Source organism: Ursus maritimus, unplaced genomic scaffold (genome assembly GCF_017311325.1).
Source record: "Ursus maritimus isolate PB19 unplaced genomic scaffold, ASM1731132v1 scaffold_21, whole genome shotgun sequence".
NCBI lineage: Eukaryota > Metazoa > Chordata > Mammalia > Carnivora > Ursidae > Ursus > Ursus maritimus.
In genome coordinates, this window is record NW_024424564.1 from 1,793,067 (window position 1) to 1,803,652 (window position 10,586).

The 10,586-nt window shown below is 57.4% G+C and overlaps 1 protein-coding gene across 1 annotated transcript in view; it reads right to left on the reverse strand.

The window, feature by feature from the left end:
* The window catches only part of AGAP2 (ArfGAP with GTPase domain, ankyrin repeat and PH domain 2), a 16,429-nt gene continuing 5,843 nt past the window's right edge, over positions 1-10,586 (reverse strand). Inside the window, exons 2-18 of the mRNA XM_040637191.1 lie at positions 9,611-9,669; positions 8,937-9,024; positions 8,671-8,756; positions 8,378-8,525; positions 7,266-7,400; positions 6,827-6,936; positions 6,256-6,414; positions 6,009-6,095; positions 5,820-5,924; positions 5,202-5,364; positions 4,906-5,025; positions 4,069-4,197; positions 2,703-2,851; positions 2,502-2,592; positions 2,160-2,382; positions 1,783-2,038; positions 1-1,597 (exon numbers count right to left, since the gene is read on the reverse strand). Coding sequence (XP_040493125.1) covers positions 1,355-1,597; positions 1,783-2,038; positions 2,160-2,382; positions 2,502-2,592; positions 2,703-2,851; positions 4,069-4,197; positions 4,906-5,025; positions 5,202-5,364; positions 5,820-5,924; positions 6,009-6,095; positions 6,256-6,414; positions 6,827-6,936; positions 7,266-7,400; positions 8,378-8,525; positions 8,671-8,756; positions 8,937-9,024; positions 9,611-9,669 — 2,351 coding nt within the window. The 3' untranslated portion in view covers positions 1-1,354. The remainder of the gene's footprint in view (positions 1,598-1,782; positions 2,039-2,159; positions 2,383-2,501; positions 2,593-2,702; positions 2,852-4,068; positions 4,198-4,905; positions 5,026-5,201; positions 5,365-5,819; positions 5,925-6,008; positions 6,096-6,255; positions 6,415-6,826; positions 6,937-7,265; positions 7,401-8,377; positions 8,526-8,670; positions 8,757-8,936; positions 9,025-9,610; positions 9,670-10,586) is intronic.

Sequence of the window (10,586 nt, forward strand, 5' to 3'; positions counted from 1 at the left end):
CAAAATCACTTCCTCTTTAATTGCTGTTGAAGAAGATTCACACCATCTGCCTCAGAGGAGATGAGGGCATTTCCTTCTGCCCCCATCCCTCTCCCCTCCCCAATTACCTGGTCCTTTGCAAAATATTTTAGCTGAGAAAAAAAAAAAAAAAAAAAAAAAGACCGGAAACCACTGACACAGACGGTCCAAGGGCTGGATTGATTGAAGGAGGCAGGGCTGGGCCAGGTAAATCCACCCCCACCACCCCTTCCTGGGGATGGGGAAGGAGGCCTGGAAACCCTCCCAGCCACCTCACATCCTCTTAGCCCAGGCTGGGGGGGATCATGGGGTTAAAGGGACGGGTCTGGAGCTGCTCCAGTGGGAGGGAGGGGCTGGACAGGAAGAATAGTGGGGGAGGGGTCCCATTGCAGGGGTGCCCCCTACCCCAGATCACCACGGGCGCTGCACAGTCACAGGTACGCAGTCACGGTCACAGACACTCACAACCCGAGAGCACCCCCACCCCACCCCACCCTCTGCCCACCCTTGGCTTCCCCTACCCTGAAACGCCCTCCCCGCCCCCGCCCCCTTGTTGGGGAACAAAGCAATAAATTACAAGGTCCCTCCCTAGTCCCCTTAGCCCGCTCTGCTCCATCTCTTCTCCCTCCCAAGATAGTAGTGAGGAGGGACCCAGGCTCTTGGCTCCCCCGGCCCTTTAGCTTCCATCCATGGGTGGGTGTTGGGGGACGTCCTGATTTCCACTCCTCATGGTCCCTTTCACGGAAAGGGTTGGGGACCCCCCTACCCCCTTGGGCAGCAGGGGTCCTGCCCCTCGCTGCCCTTCCCCCTTCACTGGGCAGTGAGATTAGCATGGAAGGGGTGGGGGCCCCGGTATTGGCCCCAAGTCCCAGGGCTAGCTCTCCCACTTACTAACCCCTCCCTCTGGCGTGGCGTCGCCCCAGGAGCCAGCCTGGGTATGTGCTCCCGCCTTGGGATTGTCAAGCACAAGCAGGACTGGGTCTTCCCCCCTCCACCCCTAGGGGGCGCGAGCGGGCAAATCCAAGCTCCCAGGAGCAGGTACCGCGACAGGGGGTCCGCTTCCGCAGACACCCAGCGGGTAGACCCAGAGCAATCCGAGTGTGGAAACGGTGGAGAGGGGGCGTGTTGAGCTGGGGTCTCCATGCCTCGTTGGGGAGAGGGAGGTGAGTTTGTGTCTTCTGGGAGGCGTGGGGGCTGTGCCCTCGTGGGGGAAAGAAGTGCTCCCGTGGGGCGGGGTGCGGATTGGAGAGGTGAGTGGGTGCATCTGTCCAGCGGTCCACCCGATGTGGTCGTGCCCGGCCCGTGTGGGAGTGGGGGTGTCTCTCCCGTTGGGCAACTATACCAGCGCGACGGGGGCGTCGGCGCGGCCCATGCTGGCGGCGCTGCTCCGGCGGCGGGGGCTGGGCGTGGCGGTGATGCTGGGGGTGGTGGCTGCGCTGGGGGTGGTGACGGTGCTGCCGCCCTCACCCGGGCAGCCGTGCTGGAGAAGGATGTCGGCGCACAGCTGGCTTCCAGCCTGGCGGGCGTAGAACAGCGCCGTGTGGCCCTGTGCGTCGCGGGCGGCCACGTCGGCGCCGTACTAGAAGGACAGAGACGGCCGCGTCACCAAGCGTCCCCGGAGGGCCGCCGACACCCGCACGCCGTCTCCCCAGAATTTCCAGGCCGGCCGCCAGGGTCTTTTTGGGGATATCAGGCTCCCCCGCGCCTGGCTGTTTCCCAGCTGGAGCCCTCCAAGACCCCTTTCCCCATACCCTACTCACGTACCCACAACAGCAGCTGCGTGATGACAACGTGGGCAAGCTCGGCTGCCAGGTGAAGGGGGGAGCGAAGCTGCGGGTCCTCTACGCTGGTGTCGAGCGGCCCGTGTCGCGCATGGGCCAGAAGCAGGAGAACGGCGGCCACGTCCTGGGCCTGCACCGCGGCCCACAGCTGGCGGCCCAGCGGTTCCTCCGGAGTGCCCAGCGGCGCCAGGAACAGCAGCTGCTCGTACTTGGCGCGAATCCATGATTCACGCTCCTCCCTACAAGACCAAGGATGAACAGGAAGGGCTCTAGGGGCCCTCACCCAGGACCTCTGTCCTTTACTCAGGGAAGCCTCTCGGGAGCCGCACACCCTAAGCGCCCCCCTTCCGTCACACGTACCGCGAAGAGTCCCGCGTGGGTTTGGTACGGCCCCGTGTGTCGCTCTCCCACACGCGGTTGGCCATGTCGTTGCCAATGGCCGTCAGCACCAGGGTCAGCTCCCGAGGCCAGTCGTCCAAGTCCAGCGAGCGAACGCGGGACAGGTGTGTGCCCAGGTTCCGGTGAATGCCAGAACACTCGATGCAGATGAGTGCGCCCAAGTTCAAACTGGCCCACGTGGGGTCTGGGGAGGGAGTGCAGAGGTCGGCTCCGGCCGCGCAGGCAGCATGGGCACCCTGGCATTCGCCAACGCCCGCGAACCACTCTCCCTCCCAGACCCCTCCGCTGCCCCCTTGCGCTCACTGGGGGCCCCGCAGTCCACGCAGATAGAGTTCCCCTTGGCGTTCCGGATCGCCTGGATGGCCACCGCTTCACTTTGGCTGTCTGTGCGCAGCTGCAGAAAGGGTTGGGGTTTGTATTGACTCTCCATGGTATTGAGCCCTTCTCCAAACTCTTAAGACACTCACCTCTGCTCGCCCCCAACCCTCACCCCTGACCCATTACCTTGACCTTGCTGCTCTCACAGCATTGCAGACTGGCTAGGATCTGACTTTCGATGGCCTGGACCCAGGCATCCCGCTCCTCAAAACTGGCTGCCTCAAAGTGCCACGTCTGACCAGTGCTGGACACGATCAGGAATTCGAAGTTTTCCTCTGGGTGGGGGGATGGGATGGGGTCATGAGGGATGGAGTTCAAAGAGGGGCTGCCTTCCCCAAACCCTTCCCCCCTGATGACCATCCCAAGCCCCTGGGAGTGGGGCAGAGGGGTTGGGGAAGCAGAAGGTGGGGGAGAGCAGGAAGCCCGAGCACATGCAGGGAAAGGCAGGGGCACCCCCACCCCTCTGCACCCCAGCTGAGCGCCCCTCCCAGCTCCCCGCTTGTTACCTGCTTTATAAATATTTCTTAAACTACCAAAGGATTTTAGTTTCCACATTTTGCGCTTGGCTGGTTTCCCGAAGCGAAGGAGATAGAGATAGAATGGAGAGCAGAACAGAGAAAGAGACCAAGAAAGGAGAAAAAGAGAGGCAGATGGAGAGATGGAGAGAAACAGTGACAGAGTGCCAGAGACAAAGCAGGACAGACAGATGGGGAGAGAAAGCAGAACTAAAGTCAGTGGCCCCGGAGCAGAGTAGAGCGGAAGCCAAGAGCCATGAGAGTAGGCAGATCTGGAACCTGGGTCTGAGCACCCAGCAGAGAGCAGGGCGTGGGGACCAGTTATCATGACCAATGAGGAGCCAGGTCTCTGGGAAGGGAAGGGATGGTCAGGATCCAAGTGAACACAGGGAAAGGGGACAGAAACTGAGTCACGGGCCTGGAACAAGGGGATCGCGTGTTCGGAGGAGTCTCAGGGGCTTGGGGAGGTCACTGAGGGCAGGAACAGGGACCACTGCGGTCAAGGCCTGTTGGGGAGCTTGGTGATCATGAGAAGCTACCGGGAACAGGGGCCGGGTGGTCACAGAATCTGGGAGCTGAGGAGTCAATGGGCGACACTGAAGTCAGGTGCTGAGTCACTGGGGGCCACAGGGAGTTCTGGGTGCTGGGCCTGGGATGATAAATGGGGTTGAGGACAAGAACAGAAACTAGAGGGTTATTAAGAGAGGAAGCAGGAGCTACAGACTAATGGGAGTCATTGGGTACAGAAGTGGCAGGACTGGGAACTACTGGGGTAAAAGGCATTGTCTGGGGAGTGGGAGGAAGGACAGGAGCTGAGGGGTCTCCATCCATTTTTCACTAAATTATGTGCAAAGTGATAATAATAGTCAAGCACTCAGCTCAGGCACTTTTCCTCCTCCTGCAGGAGCTAGGCCAGGGATTTGGAGTTGGGGGGTGAGGGTCCATGGTGGGAGGAGAACTGCCCACCGGGGCCTCACCTTCAGCCTGCCCAGCCGAGCCTTCAGTCTTGGAGGGTGTTGTCAATTTTTTCCTCCTCTGCTTCTTCACCATGGGAGAAGGAGGGGGTTCCCGACTCAGGAGGCTCAGGTCTCCAGATGGGGTACAGTCTTAGGGAGGGGGACACAGCTGCCTCAGTGGCCCCCCTCCACAGATTTCCTGATTTCTCCATAGCCTGTTTCCTCCCCTGAACTAGCTTTGGTCCCCCTCCTCTCCAGGAGGTCCCCTTGATCATTCCTGGGGAGGTGGGCAGACGAGTGGTTTAAAGTCAAACCTGCACTCAAATCCTGGCTCTGCCACTTACTGCCCTTGAGACCTTGGGCAAGTCACTTAGTCTTCTGACCCTCAGTTTCTTCATCCCTAGAATGGGGATAATGATCTTGACTGGCGAGGTTGCTGTGAGGATTGCTGTTACAATTCACTTGTGTATGTATATACACACACACTCAGACACTCCAAAGACCGATGGCTGACTATCTGCTAGGCAGTGTTCGCAGTTTGTTTAAGCCTCAAAGCAACCTCTGAGGTAGAATCTATTATCTCCACTTTACAGATGAGGAAACTGAGGCACAGAGAGGTCATGTAACTTGCCCAGTGGCAAGCCAGGGTTTAAGTTCAGGTGATTTAGCTCTAGAACCCACTCGTGTGAACCATTATGATAACCGTAGTGTGGCTGAGCTTGGTGCCTGGCACCCAGGAGACCCTCAGCGTGGCCACTCATGCACTGATTCCAGCTTCCAAGCTTCTACCCCAAGCCCCTCCCCCCTCAATCCCATTCACATCCGGAAAATAGTGGCCAGAGGGTGGTCCTCACTGACCGGTGCTGAGGGCTCGGGCCAAATTCCGGTCTGGCTTCAGCAGGTTCTTGGATGTCTGGTCTGGTGGTGGCTGCAGGGAACTGGGGCTGGGGCTTGGGCTTGGGGTGGGAGTGGTGGCTTCTGTTGGAAGAGGAACAAGATAAAGCTTCAGTGAGCCCCTCTGGGGACCCACTCCTGATGTAGACCCTCTTTATCACCCACCTTCCTGCTTATCCAGTTCCAGCCCCCCCCCACTACCCTTCCTCATCCCGCAGCTCTGGCCCCTTTTCTGCCTCTCTGTCATGAGCCCCACTCACCAGGACCTTCACCCATCTGCACAGTGCTCATGTCCTTGACCAACCCATTGATGCTGGCCGAGGGGCCAAAAGCAGAGATGGCTCTTGGGGGCCTCTTGCCAGGGACTTTGACTGTTGTTCGTAGCAAGTCCATCTCTTTGCCGTGGGTACTGTGGATGTAATCCTGGAAGGGCACAGGGTTGAGAGTGTAGGAAGCCTGTGGTCCTTGGTGGTGCTGGGAAGCAGCCAATAGTATGGGCTAGAGGGGAGAGGGAACTCTGGGGGCTGGAGAGGGAACTCTGGGGGCTGACTGTGTTGGGATGAGCTTCTAGGGGATGGGCTCACCAGATCTGGCCCAGTACTATCTCCTCCAGAAAGCATTCCCTGAATGGCAGACCAGGTGAAGGTCCTTCCTCCATCCTCTCCCACTAGACTGCAAGTTCCTGGGGGGATGTCTTTACTTTCCTCTCTCCAGCATGGGTATGTGGTGGGTGCCTAACACATGTTTGCCGAACCTAGGAGAACGGGACTAGGGCTTCGCGGAAATGACGTTCATGTTTGTCAGAGGCAGGTAGACTGGTACAGGTGGAAGTTTGTCCAAGGCCAGCCAGTGTGGCCCCGCCAATCTCTGCCACTCACATTAATGCTGGGGTGGTAGAGAAGGAAGCCATTACTGGACAGGGTCACGTATTTCTTCTTCCATTCTTTGTTCAAGGAGTTGCCACTTCGCTTCAGTAGGAAGCTCTGGAGGATGGAAAGAGACATGTGGGAGAAAAGCCAGTCAAGCCCAGGAACCCCCAGCCTGCCCCCAGCCTCTGGACCACCCACCTGTTTGATGGGGATGGCTCGCCCACTCCCCGTTGTCTCTCCCCGACTGTCCAAACTCCGCTTCTCAGAATCACTGCCCCGACGATTCTGGAATGGTTATTGGCATCAGTTAAGAATGAACAGAGAGATACACTGATGGAAGGACAAGGAAGGCAATGAAAAGGGGCCCAACAGCGGGGTCTAGGGACCAGGGAAGATGGGCAGGTAACAGAGAACCAGAGGATGGGGGAGTCATTATGTCCAATACCGCGAAAAGGCTGGTCCTACGCTTGGCTGCCCGATGCAGGGACCCCGGGGTGCTCAATCCAGCCACCGCAGCTGCCTCAGCTCGGAGCTCCCGGTGACCAACATTGGGTGAGGATGGGAGGGAAGAAGAGTAGTCGCTAGTGTGGCCCCCATTGCTAGCCTGGGGATGGACAAAGGAGTCAGCAACAGTTGAGACCCCCCCACCCCACCAAGCTACAGTGACATTTAGTTACGAGGAATTCCAGACATTCCTTGATCTCATCGCCATTTGTTTGCATTATCGCTCATAATAAAACTCCTCACTGTCATATGCTTTCCATTTTGCAAGTATTAGGCCATACATTTTTCCTGAAACCTTCGGAGGTTTAGGTGACTTGCTCGAGGACATTCCGAACAGCGTTTCAAACCTGGTTGAATTCCAGCCCAACAAGCTCTCTAAAAAATGGTGTCACTGCCATTTCCATTTGCGCCCCCCACCCCAACCTCCTTGGTACTCTGTACCTGTTCTTGGATCACCAGCCCCTCCTCTGCATCCTACCAGCCCTTCTGTGGACCCTGAAACCCCAACTCACCTGCCCAGCTACAGGAGTGGAAGCAGCCGAGTGGCTCGGGGAGCTGGGCAGGGACTTACAGGCAGCCAGAAGCTGTTGCTGTTTTCTTAAGGTCACCACCTTCTGGGCCACTGAAGGAAGGGGGAGAGGAGGGACACATGAACAGGGCAGATACCCAAGACCACCCTTTGTTGCCCAATTTTAAGAAATCCCCGGGAGATAAAATAGGCCCCAACTTCCTTGTCACTGTGGCCTTCGTGCCACCTGTAGTCCTGGCAGCTCATCCTGCCCAGAAAGACCACGTGGTTGTTAAGCAAACCTTCTCTGACCTCCCTGATGCCTCCTCCCTCCCACGCAGGCTAAGTTGCTGTCACTCACACAGAGACGCCTGGACGCCCTAAAAACATGGCAGGCCCCTAGCTCCCTGCTCCCCACGTGTGAGGAGAGTCACCGTACTCACCCTCCTGGAAGACACGGTCCACATTGAGCCCGTAGGTCGCACACGTCTCATAGTAGCTACAGCGCTTCATATCCGCGCACAGAGCCCTGGCACGAGCATCGCCCACCACTCGAGGGGAGGAAGCACTAATCCTGTCTGAAGGGACGGGAAAGGGGCAGGGCTGGATGAGGGCGCCGCTTCCCCACTCTTCCTACTTTCTCTTCCCTCTGGCTCCAGTCCCGGCTTGGACACACTAAAGACAGGCTATGAGAGAATCTCCCCTTCTTCTCTGAAGGCTGGGCCCAAGCGCGCAAGCCCAGCTGCAGGGTGCGTAGGCGGGGTGAGCTCTGTGTGTGCGCGACCTCAGAGAACACTCGAGAGGCGAGTGGAACTTCTTGACAAGGTCTGAAATGGCTGAGACTTTCAAATCCCGTCACCCTGCCCTGCAAATCCAATGGACCCTGAGCTGAGTGGGAATCACCTCGGAAAAGGTTGAATGTCCACGGGGAACAGGTGGACTGTTCACTCCGCAGCAAGGAGTCAGGAGGCAAGTGGCTCCCGCAGGGTGGGCATCCCGACAGAAAGTCGTGCCAGCTCAATACAGGTGGGTACTGGAAAAGCTTTTCCTGGGCCTGGTGGTATCTGAAGAGCCTCTGAATCACTTCTTTGAGAACTCAAAATTTTCTGCCCTCTGTATTTTCTCCATCATTTCGTTTGTGTGTTTTCTTTTTTAGATACGTTCCTTTGAAAGGTGTCAGCCTGACCCAGCTGTAGCAAGGGGAAGATAGAAGGTTTTCCATCCACCCTAGAGCCTGAGATTTTTCTGTGTTGGCCATGGCAATGACAGGAAATGGCAGTGCGAGAACACAAGGTAGGTGACATCTCAGAGGACCGGAGACTGCTCCTATAGTTGTCCCTTCCTTCCTGGAGGGTCCTCATTTCTCTGCTCAGGCCCTGGGAAGCTTTTTTGGTTTAATGATTCCCCTATTTGAAGACCAGTCTCCTTCCAGAGGGTTCCTGCAATCCAGGTGGCCATTTCCACACCTCACCAAGCTCTCACCTGCGTTGGGCAATACCTCAGCAGCCATCTCAAGGACTCCCCCGAAAGCAGTGCTTCCTTAGGCCCTCCTTACCTTGTGTCCCCACCAGGGCCAGTGCCAGGCCTCCTCGTCCTTCCCCCCTAAGGGAACTCAGCTGCCCATGGAGACGGCTCACGGCCTGGAAACTGTTTTCGTCCTCCAGGCTGAAGACCAAGATGACAGCATCTGCCCAGCCTGAGAACTTGCGGGGGGTGAGGGAGCAAAAGGGGGGTCAGACAAGTCTACTCCTCTGGACACTATGCCCAGGGAGGTCTGGGAAACTAGAGTTTTCTCCCTTGGCCAGTGCTGACCCCAGCCAGCCTGCCCACCCCAACATCACCCCTCACCTTGGCATCAGGTGCCCCAGCTTCCTCTCGGATCAACACCAGATGAGTCTGTCCATCCACCAACATCTCTTTCTTGTGCTGGTCACCTGTCCAGAAGGGGTGGAAGTGGTAGTAGGTCAGAGGTCACAAGTCACCAAGTTTGCCCACGCTCCCTGTACTTTGGCTATTGTGGCTTCATCCTTTCTTTTGGTCTCCATAGCTGCCTAGTCATTGATCCTTGATTCCTGACCCAAAACATGAGCTTACTATGGCTCCTGAGAACTCACTTTCTGTCTTCTCCAGCACTTGGTAGGAACCGGTCAAGAATCGGTGGATGAGCGATGACTTCCCACTCCTGGCGTCACCTAGCACACCCTGAGAACAAGGTTGTGGAGCAGAGATTGTGAGATGTAAGAGGAGGCCAAATGTTTGGGTCTGAACATTCCCGAGAGCTCAAAGAGACTGGCAGTGTGAAATCATCCAAGCAGGATCCTGCAGGGACTGGATGATGGTCGGTCAGGAGAGAGCATTCGGGAAGATCAGGTGAGTGGAGTAAGAAATGATCCCAAGCTCAAAGTGCACCACAGGCTGAAGATTCTCAGCAACCGTGTGTGTGGGGGGGAGGGGGGGTGGTGGTGATGTCACAGTCCTAGACACTGGTTGGAAAGTTTTACCCAATTCTAGGCAATAGAACATGAAGAGCTAAAGGGGAGATGCCAGAAATGAGGAGAAGCCTGGATAAGGACCATGAACAAACAGAAAAAAAGAAGCTAGAGAAGAAAAAATTGTAAGGCTCTACCAAGCTTCAGGAAGGTTCTGTGAAGGTAGACTCTTGGGAGTACTAGCAAACTATCCCCCATTCCCACAGAGAGCGGGAAGGGAGGCGGTGAAGGGGAGAGAGTTGAGAGTGCAGTGGGTGGGAGGTCAGCTTTCATACAGACTCGGCGACCAGGTTACCTACCAGGCGCAGTTCAGGAATGGAGCGGCTCAAAGTCCATTCCTGGCTATTGACCACAGCCTCTGTAAGAGGAAAGGAGCCATAAGAAAGACTGCTCCAGGCCCAGGAGCACCCCCACCCCTCAGCCACCCCTCCTCCTTTTGCAGCTTCCCTTAACCCCCAGGACTCTGCCTGGGTTGGAGAACTGTGCGCAAAGCCTAGGTTCGAGAGTGGTCCCCAGTCCTCCTATCCTAGCCGCTCTCCCCACAGCTGTTGCTGCCGCTCAGTGGTTGCTTAGCAACGGAACCAGCTAGACAAAAATACTTCAGTTGGCATCTCCCTTAAAGCACATCCCCAAACGTAAGTCTGCCCCAGACCAGGGACCAAGGTTCTGACAGTGGCGGGTTTTTCCCTCTGGAAGAACAGGAGAGGGTCTCCTTCCTACCGGTCTGACTTGGATTCCAGGGGAGATCCTGGGCGGAGGGGCTGGGACATGGGAGGGAATGGGTCTTCCTCAATCTCCACTTCACAAGAAAGAAACTGAGGTGAGGGATATCCCTCCCCTTTTTCAAGGTCAAAGCACGGTGGCCCTGACCGCTTCCCCCAGCCCATGCAATGGAGCTTGGACTTGCCTATGCTTCCCTCTTCCATACCTTCCCCACAAGCACCCTCTGAAACAAGTGTGGGGAAGGGCTCATTCCTTGGCCGAGAGAAGCCACTGGCCTGGGGGCGGGGGGTAGGTTGCTCCTTCCGCCCGCCGGGTCCAGCCCCCGCGCCTGACACTGGCCGGACGTTCCCGGGGCGCCGCAGCTGCGGCGGGAACTCTGGGATCCGGAGCCATCTGCTCCCACCCGCTCCAGAGCCAAACCCCGGGGGCCGCCCCCGCTCGGAACCCGCCTCCCCTCCGGGGAGTGTGAGCCGCACCAAGAGTCCCTAGCCTCTTTCTTCCGGAAAAAAGAAAGACACTCCCCCTCCCCCCGAAAAAAACAGTACCTTCTCG